The sequence below is a fragment of the Globicephala melas genome, chromosome 13 (genome assembly GCF_963455315.2).
Source record: "Globicephala melas chromosome 13, mGloMel1.2, whole genome shotgun sequence".
Lineage (NCBI taxonomy): Eukaryota > Metazoa > Chordata > Mammalia > Artiodactyla > Delphinidae > Globicephala > Globicephala melas.
This window is the reverse complement of record NC_083326.1, coordinates 29,031,546-29,051,204: the sequence shown is the minus strand read 5'-3', so window position 1 is coordinate 29,051,204 and position 19,659 is coordinate 29,031,546. Positions and strand designations below refer to the sequence as shown.

Sequence of the window (19,659 nt, the reverse complement as noted above, 5' to 3'; positions counted from 1 at the left end):
AAACTTTGCTGAGATTTTGATACATACATCTGTGTAAGAATTCAGTTACTGTTCAGGTTTCCTTATTAAGCTGGGAGATAATCTTTGGAATTTCTTGCTTCACCTTGCATGCATAAAGGATCATCTGACCTTGACTCTGAACGGTCCTATCCTCCCAATTTCCAGATACATGTCAAACACATACTTCTCCTAGGCTGAATTTGAAACTGGAGAACTAGGAGTTTAAACCTAGACGCAGTGAACACTGAAGGCCGCATCATCCTCTTTCCACTTTCTGTCCCAGGCTGCTGCTCTCCCATGTTCTACGGCTACTGACATCTATAACACTGAGCCAAAGCTGATTAGCATTATTCCTTTAACTACCCATAAAATGAATATCGATGTACTAATTTTAATTCCATGTTAAGATAAAAAATTACAACTATCCTATAACATAAAATTCACCATGGAAATATCCAAACATTAATTTATAAATAGGAATATGGTCAAATAAAAGAGAAATATGGGCTTCCCTGGTGGCACAGTAGTTGAGAGTCCGCCTGCTGATGCAGGGGACACGGGTTCATGCCCTGGTCCAGGAAGATCCCACATGCTGCGGAGTGGCTGGGCCCGTGAGTCATGGCCGCTGAGCCTGCGCGTTCGGAGCCTGTGCTCCGCAACGGGAGACGCCACAATTGTGAGAGGCCCGCGTACCGCAAAAAAGAAAAAAAAAAGTAGAAGGACAAAGCCATTTGCTACCAGATCTCTGCTATTTCCTTATGATGATTATATCAACTGGCAAGAAAAAAACCTTTTATCACTACAAAAATCACAAAATTGGTTTGACAAATACCATGAACCTACTACTAAAAGTTTATCGTTTCCCAGTAGTTACTGGAAACTATGTTATCAAACTTCAGAATACTCAATGTTTTCCAGGGAATTGAAATATATGAAAATGAAAGTACAATTGGCAATATAAAACCTGAATGAGGTAGGTGGTGCCGCCCTATGCTGTGGCAGCAGCGCTTCCTGAAGGCTAGCGAAAACAGTCAGAAGCCTTCCCTCTAGCTCTGCCACCAAACCTTTACATTTCAGAGTAGTGCAGGATACCACACACATGCTCACATATATGTAACACTGGTGCGTCATCCACAACGTGCTATCCACTGGACACTGAAATAACAAACAAACACAAAGAGGTGCAGCTCCACATCAAACGGAAACCTTTACCTGGATGTCTACAGAGGCCTATGTCCCTCACCAATCTTTCTTACTGATGGAGAAGACACCTGTGAGGCCAGAGAGACACTGAAGAGGAACACCCAGACACAGATGTAGATCTCTCTTTCACATCTACCTGTATGACCAATGAGATGGCCAAGAAGGGTGCACCTGTTACTCAGTAAAAATGGGAGGACTGAGGGAAAACAGGAAGGTGAGTGTACTGCTACATCAAACTAAACAGCAAAGGTAAGGGAAAAAAAGGGTAAATAGGAAAGTTAAGGAGGAAATAAGAGATGAAAGAATGAAAAGGCCAAACAGTACTCATCTGATTCACAAAGAGAGATTCTATCCTAACCTTCAACACAACAAACACAGGATATCCTCCTAAAAGTCAAGAGGAAAACAAAAAGTGTTGGGGCATCACTCTGGAGTCTAGGTCTCGGAGACTGTGCAACCCTTCTGCTGGCACTCACACTCTCTCTTTACCCCTCCTGCTGGCAGGCCGGTGGTGGGCTGCCCGGTGGAGAGGCCCATGTGTCCAGCAATGAGCGTGGCCACAGGCCTAAAGCTCGTAGAACTGAGGCCCTGCGTCCAAAGAGGCACCAAGTCCTGCCAACAACCCCAAGAGTGAGACTGGCATCAGCTCCACCCCCGTGGAACTTGGAGGCGATGGCTACTGGGCTGACACCTTGACACAACTTGACTGAGAGCCTTAAGGGGGACCCAGAGCCAGGAGATGCAGCTAGGCTGCATCCAGATTCCTGACCACAGAAACCTGAGAAAACAAAGGTTGCTGTTTCTTAAAAATTGCATCAAAATTTATATGACTAACATATGGCTCAGCCATCCCTCTTGTCAGCATTTATCCTATAGAGTCCTGCAAGGATGTGTGTACCAGAATGTTCATCATAGCACTTCTCAGAGCAGAAAAGAGAAACCGTCCAAAATCTAACAATGGATCAAAAGTTAGTAACTTACAGTATCCATATAACTGAATACTACGTAAATAAGCTGCAAATCAGTATGTTTAATTTTCTCCTTTCCGTAAAATCCGACAAACACAGCCCGAAGCGTTCTCTGCGTATGGATTTTTACTGCAGTGAGATGAAGACCGCTTCCCTCCTGAGGAGAAGGCTCTCACTCAACCTCCCCACGGGCAGCTCAGGATGGGTATGTTCCCATGGGTCCCCATGTGGCTATCAGCTGGTACCAGGGGCTCACACTCCTCTGTAAGAGGTCTTATGAAAACCTCTCATTCTATATTTTTTAAAATGTTGTTCTAGAGCCTTAAAAAAGGAAAAACAAAAAGACTATGCCCTCAGTCACTGTTACTCAGGAAGGCTGTGCGGGCAGAAACGCTTCTCCGCAAAGGCAGACAGCCCAGGCCTCCAGACTCCGGGCCAGTAGCGGCCTGCCAACAGCCACCTCTGACCACTGTGGGGTTTTTAAAATGGCTTCTTCCTACATTGACCTAAACTTTTTCTTTCTAATCCTCTTGTTTCCATTTACCTTTCCCTCGTTAAGTTGTTTTTTTTGTTTGTTTGTTTGGGGTTTTTTTGCGGTACGCGGGTCTCTCACTGCTGTGGCCTCTCCCGTTGCGGAGCACAGGCTCTGGACGCGCAGGCTCAGCGGCCATGGCTCACGGGCCCAGCCGCTCCGCGGCATGTGGGATCTTCCCGGACCGGGGCACGAACCTGTGTCCCCTGCATCGGCAGGCGGACTCTCAACCACTGCGCCACCAGCGAAGCCCCCTCGTTAAGTTTTTAAGCCATAAGAATTAATATCCAATAATTACATATATATATCTGTCTATAAAAAGAAGCTCTAGAAACTGAAACATTATAAATAGGTTCTAACTAATATAATTCTTTGGTCAAAAGATATAATTCTGATAATGCAACAATAAACAGTTAACATGCCTTATTTTAGACAAAATATGACTACCTACACAGACTGAAACATAATTTAGCAAAACAGACTACACAGAAACCTGTATTTTTTCCTTCACATATATCAAACCTTACACAAAGATGTTAAGATTTAAAATACATGTCTCAAACAATTTCCTTCAGATTCAAAAGTTACTTGCAATCAGGCTAAATGTTCATAACTGGCATATACATGTCTAAAAGATATTAAAAATGCATCAACCTTTTCCACTATGATGAGGTCTCCAACTTGTATGTCTGAACTCTTAACTTGCACTTTACCTTAAAAAAAAGAAGAAGTATAATCAACTCAAGGAAATAATAGCACATCAGAGTTAAACTTTCAGTTGATAAATAATACTTTAGAAATAACTTTGGGAGAAAAAAATAACACTTTAGAAATTTATCTATACTTATACTTTCAAAATAAATTTATTTCAGATAGACACAGTCGCTGAAAATTTACTTCTCCTAGTGAACTCCCAAATACAATTAACTATCCCCCAATAAAAGACGTGCGAGAGTGGGGAAGAGGATTCCATCTGCAAAGTTCTTCCCACATCTGCCATTATTTCAGGTCTGAGTCAAGTTACGGATGATCAAAAATATCACTAAATAAAATAATCTGATGACTGAAGCTGAGTAACATGTAGATGTAAAATCCTTACATTAATGTTTTGGAGGCACTGATTGGCACATAACTGACAGAAAAAAGAAACGAAGAAAAGTACATGTAAAACCACCCTCCACTAGTAGCTTTACAGACACAGGTCAGGACTGGAAACTAAGGTCTAGAGATTTCCACAAAATGTGATGCTTCCACATGGTATACTGTGTAAATTCTTAAACTGTCTCTCTAGTATCTAGTGCACTGTAATCATTTACAAAATCTAACACACAACATCTACATCATGTTAGTGCCACAGAGAGGAGGTGAGAAGCTGGCGTGGACAATGGGAGACACCGTCCTGAAGCAGCAACAAGACTTGGGTCCGTTCTCGCTCCCTGTGTCTCCTCCCGCCCTGCCTCCCTTCGCCCCTCTGTTTCTCTCCCTCCTTCCCTCTCTCCCCACCTCCCTATCTTGGTCTCCCTCCCTCTGTCCATCTCCCTTTTGAAACCAGCAACAGCCTTATGGATCTGCCTTTACATTTTTGTAACTACTGTTTTGACATGGGAAAAGGTCCACTTCTTTTACATTCAGTTTATTCTGAAAGCTAACAGAACAAGAGCTAAGTTCATATTACATTATCAAATACTAACATTACCAGTCATTACACTGACTTTTAGACCAATTCAACTTATTATAAAGCCTTATTTCCTAAATACCTCTTAAAGCAGCTGAGTTTCAATAGAACCATACCAGTTCCTAACAATTTGTTTTGAGGATACCAAAATGTTTTGTAAGTATTATATTTTTGCTGTTATATTTTTCCATGTTCCTCAATTATACAATAAATACATAAGGGCTGGAGTAACTTTTCAGGGGGGAGATGAAGCTACTTTTTATTCATATTATAAAATAGCAAAGTTCTTTAGAATTGCATGTGAAGCAAATCTTATGATATTTTCGTAAGTGATAAGTATACATCAATTAGTAGCCAAAAAACATACTTGCAAAAGAATGTCTACTTTAAATCTTTTTTTTCAGTTGGTCACTTCAAGCTTCAGGTCTGTACTCCCACGATTATGTTTTTTATAGCTAAGCATCAGGCAGTAAAGACATATTACTTATCTCATACTCCCTGAGTATTAACTCAGCAGAATTCCTGTCTTATCATTTAATTTTATTTTCTCTCCTACTCTCCAATCCACTTTTCCTTCCTTCTGCTTTTTTACATTTTAATAGACACATTTAAAAAAGAGAGAAAAAGAAATGGTTGCAGTCATAAGATGTAGTAAATAATTTTAAACTATTTTGAAACAAAGAAAACGCATCCTTTTTTGACTCCTTAATCAAGACCTTACATTTCTGAGAGATTTATTATTCTCTCACATGGTAATAGACACAATTTATATTTAATAGCCTTTAATTTTTAAGGCATTAATTGTGATCACTATTCATTTCTATGGAACTTACTAGCAATTACATGTTTAAGTAAAACAGTTTATGGTAAAACGCACTGTTGAAAGTCCTCAACTCTTACACAATATTACAACATGAACAAAATACGAGAAGGCTAAACACAGCACAGTGTCAAAGCAGTATGATAATCTGCCTCACTTATCTGTTCAAAGTACACATGTCTAAATTTTGAAGAATTGGTCAAATTGTTCAACAGTTCTGAATTCTCTAATAATTCTGATCTTGTGTTCAAGGGACTGCCTGCACTTCCTTTACAGCCTTTGTCACGTGAACTCACGGACTCCTTCTCTGTTCTCTTTCCCAAAGAACAGCGAAGGCATCGGACAGAAAAGATGGAGGAAAGCCACCCACTCCCCGTGCACCTGTCCAGCACTGACAGCCCAGCATCATGACCTTCCGCAGCCTAATCTGCAGAGTCCACGCCTCCACTAACGGTTTGATTTCTGGCCATCCTTTGTGAGCTGAACGGATAGCTGATCCTAGCTAGCAACATACTAATATCAGAGTTGGAAGAGACTGGTAACAAGAGATATTCCTTAAGTTTTACAAGTCACAGCACATAGAAGACACACAACGGCCACCTGCTCTCACAAACCAATGGAACCATCAACAACACGAAGTGTTTATTGAATGAGCATTTAAAATTTAGTAACTTCAGAGCTCCATTTGATAGAAGCAAGTTCTAAATAGAGTAACAAAGATACTTCAATGTGTACACCAGTATTTAAACCTAATGACAGTTTTCCTTAAAAATATCCTACTCCATTTACTGTCAAGTACATACTCAGGAAGTCGTACCTTACCAGCCTTTTTCTTTTGATGAAACAGTGAATAGTGACTATTACCAAGTAAGGTAACAGCAGTCCTTTCCTCTCTCTAAACTACTGCAGGTAAATCCTTCCATTAAATCCTTCTTCTAGCAATAAACGTTCCCTGCCACTATGCCTCAACAGTATGATGGCTTATGTGTGCCTTATCACGGGAGGCAAGCATTTAGCTCACTTGCCCCATGAACCAAGTTTTATTGGCTCCTCCGAAGAGAGATCAAAAATCACTCCAAGAACCACTCTTCTTCCTGCAGAGTGTCTAACCACGCGCCCTGTCTACCACTCTCATTGCCACTCGTCAGCATCACCTGTAGAAACAAGACACAACTAAATGGTCGCCACTGTTATTATTTTCCAAATTCAGCGTAATTCCAAACGAACTAGTTGAAAAATTAAGGACTATGTTCATCCTCACCCCGAACCCTCCGCTACTGGACAATTACTTAGAAGGTGATCAAATGTGCAGCATGTGCGCACGTTCCTCACAGCTGGTCTCAAGTCAGCTGCCCGGCTTTACCTGCGGTTTCCCTTCGCTCCTGCTCTGTTAGTCTGGCACCTTATCCGACAACCGCGTAAGGCCCTTGCTTATTCTTACAGGTTCCCTGCACTTGCTGCTCCTTTTGACTGAAATCCCTCCCTCCCCAGACCTCCTTAATTGCACAGCAAATATAACCCCACAAAGCCTTCTGTAACCTGTATAAGCATCAGCAGGATTTTATACACACTGCTACACGATGTGCTTAAAATGCTATAATGCTATAAATATTCAAACACCTGAGTGTCTACCAAATTTCAGATCCTGTGCACTTTTAGGACATTTAGTTTGTTCTTCGCAAATGCACATCCAAACTTAACCCATTTTAAAAGAACAGGAGTTGATAACCATTCTACCCCTAATCAGTTAAAATGGGTCAAATGCCGGAATGGATTAAAGAGAGCATAACCATAAACACCACATCTAACTAGACACAGACATTACCAAATAAGGATGAAAAGGTATTAATTACTTATTTCCCAACAAAACACACACAAGGAGATAAGAGTGACAAATAATTAAGCAACTTTTTAAAAAAGCACTGATCGCATATAAGGAGCACTGATCGCATATAAGGAGCACTGATCGCATATAAGGAGCACTGATCGCATATAAGGAGCACTGATCGCATATAAGGAGCCTCTAGAAGGTCACTTCGGATTAACACGTATTGCGTCCTGGGCAGACCACCACCCGTGAAATCGGCCAGTTACTGGGCTTGTCTTCATTATTTGGGTGGGAATGGCATTCTCCCCCAACTCTCTCACCATTTTAGGTGGGTGTGGAGGTAGGAGCCTAACTTAAAACAGATTATGAAGCAAAGTGGGTAGTTGGGAAATAAGTTTTATACTATACTATATTATATCACATCGTATTATATTAAGAGAGAGACCTATACTCTGAAAAAAACCCAAAATATTGCTGAGAGAAATTTTAAAACACCTAAATAAAGGAAGAGATATACCTCATTCATGGATCAGAAGACTTAATACTATTAAAAAGTCAATTCTCCCCCTAATTTATCTATAGATTCAATGCAATCCCAATCAAAATCCCAGCAGGCTTTATTTTTTCTTTTTTTGCAGTACGCGGGCCTCTCACTGTTGTGGCCTCTCCCATTGCGGAGCACAGGCTCCGGACGCGCAAGCTCAGTGGCCATGGCTCACGGGCCCAGCCGCTCCGCGGCATGTGGGATCTTCCCGGACCGGGGCACGAACCCGTGTCCCCTGCGTTGGCAGGCGGACTCTCAACCACTGCGCCACCAGGGAAGCCCTCAGCAGGCTTTTTTTTAATAGAAATTAACAAACTGATTCTAAAAGTCACATGGAGGGACTTCCCTGGTGGCGCAGTGGCTAAGAGTCTGCCTGCCCTGCCGGTGCAGGGGACACAGGTTCGAGCCCTGGTCCCGGAAGACCCTGCATGCTGCGGAGCAACTAAGCCCGTGCGCCACGACTACTGAGCCTGCACTCTGGGGCCCGCGAGCCACAGCTACTGAGCCCATGTGCCACAACTATTGAAGCCCGCACGCCTAGAGCCCATGCTCCACAACAGGAGAGGACACCGCAATGGAAAGCCTGCGCACCACAGTGAGGAGTAGCCCCCGCTCACCGCAACTAGAGAAAGCCCACATGTGGCAACAAAGACCCAACGCAGCCAAAAATAATAAATAAATAAATAAATTTATAAAAGTCACATGGAAATACAAAGGATCTAGTCTAGCCAAAACAACTCTAAAAAGGAAAAACAAACTTGGAGGGCAAACGCTACTGCTTTCAAGAATTATTATGAAACAACAGTAATGAAAAGACCATTGTTTTAGCATAAAAGAGACAAATAGATCAACAGAGTGAAAAGAGAGTCTAGAAGTAAACCCACACATGAAAGACAACTAATTGTTGACAGAAGTGTAAGCCAATGTGGTGGTAAAGGGATCACTTTTTCAAAAACTGGTGCTAGAAACAACAACACGCACACCTTGTACCAATACAAAACTTTACTCAAAAGACCTGTCATATAATGCAAATCCTAAAACTAAAAAACCTCTAGAAGAAGAAACATCAGAGAAATAAATGTAACAGAAAATCTTTGTGAACTTGAGTTTAGGCAAAGAGTTCTCAGATAGGACACCAAAAGCACAATCATAAAAGAAAAAACTGATACATTGGACTTCATCAACTAGAACATCAAAGGGGCAAGGAACAGCACAAAGGTGTAAGATCAATGAACTGGCGGTTGAAAAATAGCCGGAGGAAGGTGCAAGAGGGAATAAGCTACAAAGATAGGAAGGACTCTAATTCCAGGTCAAGTGGCCCCAAGATTACGGGAGAAAAATAGCAAACATTTAGGAGAGTTGCAGGGGAAGCAGGACCCTCACAGAAGAGCCACATTTTAATGAAAGCAAGAAGGCACATTCAGAGGAGTCTGATGATGGAAAGGTTCAGGTGATGAAGAAACCAGAATTCCAAAGGCACAGTGAAAAAAGGGCAATGCTAAGAATGAAGATGTACAGAATCTCGTGGTGATTAAAACGCAGAAGATGAAGAGTGATTTTAAAGTCTGAGACACGAACCAAGATGAAGGTCCCGTGAGGCTAGTCCTGGGGTACACAGGCCGAGACTGCGCTCAGGCTGAGAGGCCCGGGGAGCCCAGGACCCCATCTTGACCCCGGCTGAAGCTGGGCAGGGCACAGGCTTCCCCTTGACCTCGGCTGACGAAGTTGAGGGTGCCAGAGGAAGTCAGGATTAACTCAAGGGCACGTGGACACCCTTCCCCCAGTACAGGCCAGGGACATAAGTGGGAACAAAATGGGTAGCTTATATTCTAGCAAGTAAGTAAGGTAGAGTGAAATATTAAGTAAGGTAGAGTGAAATAAAATATAACAACAAATGGACTGTATAATTACAGCCTAGGAAATAAGAAAAATAAAAGAAATACTACAGCCTGGGGGGTAAGAATTATAAAGCATCTTGCCAAAAGTAACCAATTTTTACTCTTAAACATTTACTAGCAATAACCAAGGTATCATTTAATAACATTCCTAAGCAACAACAAAAAAATTAAGATACTCAAATTAAACACAATCAATTCTTTTTCCTCTACTATCAGTACCAAAAGAGCTGGAATAGCTTTGGGAGGAATACTGGAATAATGAAATACTACATTACCATAAGAAATATTTAAAGATAAAACACTGAATGTTATTCACCGGATAAACTATATTAGCCTCTCACTGGCTAAGGGAGTCCAAGCTATCTATGCAAGTTGCCAAGGGAGACTCCAGGGGCTGTCAGAGGAGGCTATCAGGCAGGCTTTACAGCCAGCCAGTGCACGTGCTTTTGCCTAAAGCTATATGCAGAACCTAACACTGAAATAAGTATCAACAGTAATTCACTGCATTCACCAGATAAAAGATTTTGCAGAAAATCACAACAGTTTGAAAATTTTAATAAGTATCTCAAACGTTAGATATTTTACCAACTAACAGATACAAATAGAAATTATATGGTATCAATAAAGAGAGGACACACTCCAAAGTGTTCATTAAGCCCTCTGCTGTTTGCATAAAAGAAATTTCTAACCTTTGTTTCCTATAGTTACACAGGCTTCTTAAATATCTATCAAAGGTGAAGATACAAAGTATTGTTAATATGAATGGTTCGTAATTAACAAGTTCTAAGACTCTCAATCACTAAAATCAGAAACAGTACAAAAAAAGCAGTCTCCCTCTACCATGGACTCACCCCATGGACAAACCCCAAGTGTCCTACCTGAGTGTGTACGGTCATGTTACTATGGAGAGAGATGTGAGCAAACCCAGGTCAAGACAGTCCCTGGTCTCTCTTTTCCTCTAACGTTTACATAACCCACATGACAGTGGTTTACTTCTCAATCCACCTAAGTGTGGAGACTTGGAGACAGTGAAGAAATCCACAGATGGAGGTGGCAAGACAGCTGTGAGGCTGCTGGAGGGCCAGGGGCCACTGGCCTAAGTCACGAGCAGACAGAAAGTTCCCCAGGACTCTTATATTTAGAGCGTTTCATGCTTCTCAGAGAACACAAGAAAAAAATGAAAATAACTGGTGGAGGGAGGGGAGGAGGGAGGAATGGAGAGGTTTCCCAAGATACCAGAATGTACTGTAAAGGAACATTTAAAACTGGTATGAGACTGGCATGGAAATTTGGATGAATCAGTGGACGAGCACAGAAACTAGAGGAAAGGACCAAAACAAATCTAACATATTTCTCAAAGATCTGACAGAAGTTAGTAACTTGAATAACTGGTTTTAAAGTAACTAACTGACCATTTGAGAAAAAAAATGTCAGATCCCTTCTCCATACAATACATACTTTTACACGTAAAACTGCAAATGGGGTAAAAATTCAAGTACAGGGCTTCCCTGGTGGCGCAGTGGTTGAGAGTCCACCTGCCGATGCAGGGGACACGGGTTCATGCCCCGGTCCGGGAAGATCCCACATGCCGCCGAGCGGCTGGGCCCGTGAGCCATGGCCGCTGAGCCTGTGCATCCAGAGCCTGTGCTCCGCAATGGGAGAGGCCGCAACAGTGAGAGGCCCACATACTGCAAAAAAAAAAAAAAAAAAAATTCAAGTACAAAAAATGAAAACACAGAAATACTGTAAGGAAATTAAAATAGTCACTTAGGGGCTTCCCTGGTGGTGCAGTGGTTGAGAATCCGCCTGCCAATGCAGGGGACACGGGTTCAATCCCTGGTCCGGGAAGATCCCACATGCCACAGAGCAACTAAGCCCGTGCGCCACAACTAGTGACCCTGTGCTCCAGAGCCCGCGAGCCACAACTACTGAGCCCACGTGCCGCAACTACTGAAGCCCGCGCGCCTAGAACCCGAGCTCCACAATGAGAGAAGCCACCGCAATGAGAAGCCCACGCACTGTAACGAAGAGTAGCCCCCGCTCGCCACAACTAGAGAAAGCCTGCGCACAGCAACGAAGACCCAACACAGCCATAACTAAATAAATAAAATAAATGTTTTTTTTAATTAAAAGAAATAAAATAGTCACTTATAATATATTGGTATTGAATGGACTTTCTATGATGGAGGTAAAAACCACAAAGGAAAAGGATCAGAAGATATGCCTACATGAAAAATATAAATTTATCTACATCTTAAAAAAAATGAAAAAATTAATCAAACAAGATAAAAGTATTTCCCACATGTGATAAATTTATCTTAGTAGAGAAATTATAAGATAAAGATGAACATAGGAACAACGGCGGAATAAACTTCCATAAAGGATAAGAAACAAACCTTGAAGTGCTAAAAGATAAATAGCAAGAAAACACAATGAGAGCATTTTTCACCAAACTGAAAATTTAAAAAAACGTGTGGCTGGGAGTTCAGTCATTAAAGGTAACCAGCAGTCATTAAAGGTAACTACTGATGCCAGTCACTAGAGGGAAGCAGAGGATGCTACCAGCACCCAGACATATACGAAACGCCCGTCTGTGTGAGAAGGTACCCTGTGCAAGCAAGTATTTTTTAAAGTTATGTTTCATGGGTTCCAGGCCCTAATCTCCAAACAATGCAATAAAAAATGTTAAATGCTTAATATCATGAAGAAATGAATTCATACAGGTCCTCTTAGGGTGACCTAAGAAAAAATACCAGTTATGCAGATAATGAGTATGTACATCCACTCTTGCCTATCTATCCAGTCCTGAGGATACGTGTCCACCATGATACAGCCACAGAGAACCAAACAAATGAGGGAGTGTATGTAAAGTGTTTGTGCCTGACATATAGTAATGGATTGATAAATGTTACTTAGAGTAAAAATGCAATAGTGTATGCTGAATATTCTGGAATGAGCACTGGAAGAGGGTATTTTAAAATGCTGCTCAGATCACAGACAAGAAAGATGACTTAGTGAAAGCGACATATTGCATAGACAATATGTAAAAGGCACTAACGAGGGATTTTAAAATCTCTTGATTTTCAAGGAATGATTATTACTGACAAATGGAGTCAATTTCACTAAAAGATGACAAAATTTCATTCGACATTCCATAAAAATCTTTTTAACTTAAAAAAAACAGAGTAAGAATGTTAACAAGTGTGGGACAACACAGTGTTGATAATATGAATCAAAGATGCTAAAATACACAGGAATAAAGAATTTCTATACTCTGCACAGATAAGCTTCCTTTTTGGCAAGGAAACTGGACCACAAGAGACATGTAAATGCAAATGTTCTCTCTCACATTCTCTCAAACACACACACACACACACACACACACACACACACGAATACGCAAACACGAGTACTTTACATAAGGCTCAAGTCACAGACATTTTTCTCTCTCTCCTATGTTTGAATACTTGAAAACATGTTAAACGACAAAACGCCAGAACTAGTAAAAGAAATAACTAAGGGACTTCCCTGGTGGTGCACTGGTTAAGAATCCGCCTGCCAATGCAGGGAACACAGGTTCGATCCCTGGTCCAGGAAGATCCCACATGCTGCGGAGCAAATAAGCCCGTGCACCACAACTACTGAGCCTGCGCTCTAGAGCCCACGAGCCACTACTGAAGCCTGCGAGCCTAGAGCCCGTGCTCCACAACAAGAGAAGCCACCGCAATGAGAAGTCCCCGCTCGCCCACCGCAACTAGAGAAAGCCCGCGTGCAGCAATGAAGACCCAATGCAGCCAAAAATAAATAAATAAAAATAAATAAATTTATTAAAAAATAAAAAAGAAATAACTAAGAGATACTGGAAAACAATCATCACGAGCTGTATGAAGGACCCAGCAGCACAAAATTAATTCAAGTTTCATTTCTAAATATCAAGTTCCATGTTAGCTTTAGGTTTAAATTTGGGAAATACACTAATAGTGGTTTACATAACTTAGCCCTGCTGAGATCCGGCGGCTGATGAAAACACAAATAAACGAAGACTTCTGAATTGATCCTATCTGCTAGAATACTGACTGCATGAGCTCTTTAAAAAGCTTAGTTCAGGACTTATCCATATTTGAATCTCATCAAGTTATCACGGTACCCAACACATAGTGGGTACTTAGTAAATATCTGTGGAAATGAATTGTGAACTAGCCATCTGGATGATTACAAACAAGGTACACAATCTATACATGACTCCCTAGCAACAAGGGAAAAAAACAGCATTGTTTCCAAGAAGCCAAAAGTAGAATGGCCACACAATTCCAACTCTTCGCAAAAGCTGCCCAGAAGTAGGAAAATCTACGTTATTTTCTCTTCCTTGCCTCTGCCTCTGGTGCTGTTCACTAGGAGACAATGAATAGCAGAAGTAGTCATAAAGAGAAAGGAAGGAAGCTAGCAGCAACAGGTATGGAAAATTCCCACGCAAGAAAAGCAGCTTATCAGGCAATGAAATAAAGAGCAAACTAAAAATCCTTCGGTGCTCACTAAGGTCATATGCCAGAGTTAAAATATCCTCTGCTTCCAAACACAGCACCTTCAAGTCGTTAGCATATTTAACAGTGGAAGTGGCTTTCCTTTTCAAAAGAAAAAAATAACAACACAGAACATTTTCTCAATTTATTTCTACAAGAACGTGCTTGAGAACTCTAAATATAAAAAGTTCACATGCTGTAAAATGATACAACAAACTACAATAAATCACAGAAAGCAATCAATGCCATTCCAAAAATAAATTTTAAACTACACTCAATAATAAGCATACACATGCACTTTCTATATACTAAGTTTTACTTATCAGTCATTTACATCAGAATAACCAGCCACAAAGCAATGTGCCACAGCTGAAAGAACACTGAATTTGAGGTCAGAGGGTCCAGGTTCAAATACGAACTCTGCCAAGAAGGATGGCAACTTCGGGCAAATTATTTAGCATGAGTTTCAGGCTTCTCATTGTCACTGGAGACCACACCAGCCACCCCTGGGCGGTGGTTATGTGAATGAGCACAGGGAAAGTGTTCTGACACACACGGAAGTCCAAAAGAGCAGCTGTCGCTACCGACATCTATCTACATGGGAAATGTCCATTTCTCAGATCACAGGCAATGAGGACCGATTTTTTTTAAAAACGTGAATTTTCACTTGCATTTGAATTGAAACCACTGAAATTGTTGTTAGAGTATTTTGAATTCAAATATTACAGAATTGTAAAAGACATACACCAGTCTGTCTTCCTCATCATTTTATACTATTTTAGGTGAAAATGACATAAAGTCAGCCACTTTAAGGTAAATGATTCTCGGCACTTAGTACATTCACAGTATTGTGCAACCAACTCTATCAAGTTCCAAAACGTGTTCATCACCACAGAAGAACCTCATACCCATTAAGCAGCTGCCGTTCCCTACTCCCCCAGGCCACGGCAACCACAATCTGCATTCTTTATCTATTAACTTACCTCTTCTGCATATTTCAAAAGAATGACGTCATACAATATATGACCTTTAGTGTCTGGCTTCTCTTACAAAGCATAGTATTTTCAGGGTTCATTCACATTCTATCATGTATCAGCATTTCAGTAACTGTTACAGCTAAATAACATCCCAATATCCCGATGTATGAAGAGACCATAATTTGTTTATCCATCCACCCACTGATGGACATCTGGACCGTCATCACCACCTTTTGGCAATTGTATACAGTGCAGTGATAACATGGGTATATGTGTATTTGTGTTTGAGTTCCTATTTTTAATTCTAAATTTATCTGGGAATATCTTAATTTCGCCTTCATTTTTGAGTGACAGTTTTACTAGCATAGAATTTTCTGTTGACGGTTTCTCCTTTCCCAATTTTAAAAACATCACCCCACTTCCCCCTGGCCTCTAAGGTTTCTGATGAGAAGTCTGCAGATGGCTCCTCACCTCACTGAGGACCCCCTGCATGTGCTAAGCCGCCTCTCTTGCCGTTTGCAGGGTGTGCTCTTGGTCCTGGGGTTTCAACTGTCTGACGGTAATGTGTCTTAGTGTGGATCTCTGCATTTATCCTTCTGGGGTTCAGTGCACTTCCTGAATGTGTAGATTTGCGTCTTTTCTCAAATTCGGGGAGTTAATGGCCATTATCCTTTCAAGTATTCTCTCTGTGCTCTCTCTCTCCTCTCCTTCTGAGATGCCCATCACGTGTACCTTAGTACACTTGATGCTACCCCACAAGTCTTTTAGGATCTGTTTATTTTTCTTCATTCTACTTCTTGCTCCTCAGACTGGATAATTTCAAGTGATCTAGGTTCAAGTTCACTGATTCTTTCTTCTGCCAGCTCAAATCTGCTACTGAAACTCTCTAGTGAGTTTCTCTCTTCATCTACTGTACTTTTCAGCACCAGAATTTCTTGCTTCTTTTTTTAAAACTTACATACCTTTACTGATATTCTCCATTTGTTAACATCTCATTCTGGTATCTTTTAGCAATTTGTCCATTGTTTGCCTTAGTTTCCTGAGCATACCTGAGGCGGATGACGTCGTGTTTGTCTAGTAAGTCCAATGTCTGGGCTTCCTCAGAGACAGTTTTTGTTAATTTCTTCTGTGAATGGGCTACACTGTCTTTGCATGCTTTGTAATTTTTTGTGGAAAACTAGACATTTTGAGTATTATAATCTGGTAGCCCAGGAAATGAGCTGTCTCCCCGTCTTCTGGATTTGTTTTGCTGCTTGGTATATGCTATAGCCATGCATATGTAGTGACTTTTCTAAACTATTTTTGTGAAGCATGTATTCTTTGTCACATATGGTGACAAAGAGGGGAGAGGGAAGGAGGGAGGGAAGACGACAGAAAGGAAGAACAGCCTCTTCCGCCTTTGCAGACTGTGGCTCTGTGCTGGGCACCCTGTCGCTTAGTCCGGCTGTTTATAGCTCTGCCTCAGCCTTCACTTCCGCCTGTCCTGAGCCAAGAAACTGGTCAGAAGCAAAAGACCTTCTCAGGCCTTTTCTGAGCTTGCATCCGGCTCTGGCCTTGAATGTAGCTTTCAAAATTCCCCGAGCAAACAGGGGCACTTTGGATTCTCTCGCATCTTTTCCTGCCTGGAAGTGACACTCTCGTGTGTGAACCCCAACTAATCTTTGCCCGGCGACTCCGGCTGTACCCGAGTCTGACACAAGGAGAAACGCCTGCAGCTTTTCAGCCTTCCTGCCCTGAACTCCAAGTTAGGTGAAAGACAGGCGAATGAACTGGGTCAGTCCTTCAAGTAGCCCCCAGACAGGTTAGACAGACAGACACAAAGCTTTGCAAGCTCGTCCTGCTCTGTGCCTTCCAGGGCCGGGTCCAGAGCCCAGACTGGGAACATGGCTGCTGCTATCTTCCCGGCGGTTGTCATGACACGGAGGGGGTGGAGCAAAGGCAGGTGAAAATATTAAAAGGCTTTCCTACGATTTTTAGGAGGCCTCTTCCTGGATGCTGTAAAGTTTGACTGTTTCCAGAGTTTTGACGAAGTTAGCTGTGCCACGTTCTGCTTGATTTGTGGAGCTGCGTACGCTGTCATTTTTGCTGACATCACCGCACCATTTATTTGTGAGTGATACAATTAGTGCCCAGAAACAAATCTCTGCTCAGCCCAAATTCCACAATACAGAACAATTTAAAACATAAGCCAGGACCTATACTGTATTCCAAAATAGACAAACCAAAGTTACACCTAATTTACCTGGCCATTCTGAGGACTCTTTTCCCCAAAGCTAAAGCTTACCTTATTTTCTACAACACACCTTTCCTCTACCATGCCAATACTTTATGCATTAAAGCTTTTTAATAATTAATTTTTCAATTCAATTGAGAAAGAACAGTCTTTTCAACAAATGATACTGGGGCAACTTGGTGTTCACATGCAAAAGGATGAGAAGCCACATCACATACAAAATACAAAATGAAAATGGGTCACAGACCTGAATGTAAGAGCTAAAACTATAAAACCCCTAGAAGAAAATACAGAAGTAAATCGTTGTAACTTTGGGTTGCAAACTGTTCCTTAGATACAACCCCAAAACATAAGCGACAAAAAGAAAAAAACAGATGAACTCGGACTCATGAAAATTAAAAACTTTTGTGTATCAGGGGACACCATCAAGAAAGAAAAAATACAACCCACAGAATGAGATAATACAGTTCCAAATCACATATATCTAACATGGGACTTAAATCCAGAATATAGAAAGAACTCCTACAGCTCAACAATTAAAACAGATAACTCAGTTTAAAAGCAGGCAAAGAATGTGAATAAACATTTCTCCAGAGAAGATATACTAATGGCCAGAAAGCACATGAAAAGACATTTAACATCATTAGTCATTAGGGAAATGCAAACCGAAGCCACAGTGAGATACCACTTCACACCCACTAGGATGGCTACAGTCAAAAAGAGAGACAAGTGTTGTTGAAGATGTGGAGAAACTGGAACCCTCTCACATTGCTGGTGGAAACGTAAAACGGTGCAGCCAATTACGAAAATAGTTTGGCAATTCCTCAAAAACATTACCGTGCAATCCAGTAATTTCATGCCTAGGTATATATACAAAAGAAATAAAAACAATGTTCACACAAAACTTGTACACAAATGTTCACAGCAGCATTATTTATAATGGCCTAAAAGTGGAAACAACCCAAATGTCCATCCATATGATATATCATACAGTAGAATATCACCTGGCAACAAGACGCTAAGTACTGGTATGTGCTGCAACATGAATGCACCTTTAAAACATGATGCCAAGTGTCAGAAAACAGTGACAACAGGCCACACACTCCCTGACTCCATTTATAGGAAATGTTTAGAACAGGCAAATCCATAGAGATAGAAAGTAGATCAGTAGTTGCCTGGGGCTGGAGTGGGATAGGGAAGCGGCAAGAATGGGAAATGCCTGCTAATAGATATTCAGAGCTTCTTTCTAGAATGTTAAAAACGTTCTGAAATTAGATGGTGGTGACGGTTTCATAACTCTGTGACTATACCCAAAACTACTGAACTGTATATTTTAAATGGATGAATTTTATGTTATGTGAAAAATACTCCAATAAAGCATAAAAACACTTTTTGGACAATTAAAAAATAATAATAATTCATTGTACAAATGTCCATGTATAAACAGAAGACATAAACTCCACTCTAAACTTCTCCATTTTTAAACAGGCTCTGAGTCATTATGAATATCCATTTAGTTTTTCACTGTCACTTTCTACTGTCATCACGCTTACCTGTAATACCTTCACCCACTCTCTCCCTAATACATTGCTTCTTTTCTACAATGGACTGAAAAACCAAATAAACAACTCTCAAGAACATAAACTGGGCGAGGGTTAAAGCCTTAAATGAACGTTACAGGGGGATCGGCGCACATCAGTTACCACTTTGGACCATGACATTTGTTTCAGCTGCTCAAAGCCCTCTTCCTTAAGTATAGTTCAAGGCCAAGATACCAGATGTCTGACCTTAATGACTGTGTTTAAAATATAAAGCAAAGAGAGACTTTAGAGGAAGTGATAGCTACCCTTCACAGACAGTGTACACACCAGTTGAGTTTCACGTGTCTCTAGGACACGTGCATTATATACAAACTGTAACAGCCACTCTAAAACTATTAATATTTATGTATATGTATGTGTGCATGCATTTAAGGGCTTGTGTATATATTAATATTCATAAACACATACATCCAAGCATCTAGAGAATGAATAAAAAGCTACCCTGAAATTATATGCATTATATTATTACAAGAAAATTAGACAACACACAATCACATAATACTATTTTCAGTAACAAAATTAAGACATGTTTTCTTACATTTATGTTAATTCTAAAATGATGATTATATTAAACAATGATAAACTGAATTAAAAGTATCCTGCTCACCTCTTACTGTAAGCTTGCTGTATAGTTGTGAATTCACTTCCTTGTCTCGCTGAAAACGCCGAAATTCATCAATTGCTTCCCTCATGATAGTAACAGCCAAGACAAACCCCTTTAAACAAAATAAAGTATTTGAGAAAACTGGACTTCTACAAAAAGGGAAAATTCTTTTACTGTTTAGCTTTACTTTTTTTCGTTCAATTTATATTAGTTGTAAAATATACAATAAATGAAAAAAAAGACAAAAAGTAACAAA

The 19,659-nt window shown here is 40.8% G+C and overlaps 1 protein-coding gene across 6 annotated transcripts in view; it reads right to left on the bottom strand.

The window, feature by feature from the left end:
• The window catches only part of ATP9B (ATPase phospholipid transporting 9B (putative)), a 217,057-nt gene that overhangs the window by 160,877 nt on the left and 36,521 nt on the right, over positions 1 to 19,659 (bottom strand). For 3 of the 6 annotated variants that reach the window (XM_060311086.2, XM_030868225.2, XM_030868234.2), the window contains 2 exons: positions 19,407 to 19,515; positions 3,358 to 3,416 (listed from right to left, as the gene is read on the bottom strand). In XM_060311086.2, coding sequence (XP_060167069.1) covers positions 3,358 to 3,416; positions 19,407 to 19,515 — 168 coding nt within the window. Of the gene's footprint in view, positions 1 to 3,357; positions 3,417 to 19,406; positions 19,516 to 19,659 lie in introns of those variants that run through there. The other 3 variants (XM_030868226.2, XM_030868238.2, XM_060311087.1) reach the window with 2 other exon arrangements.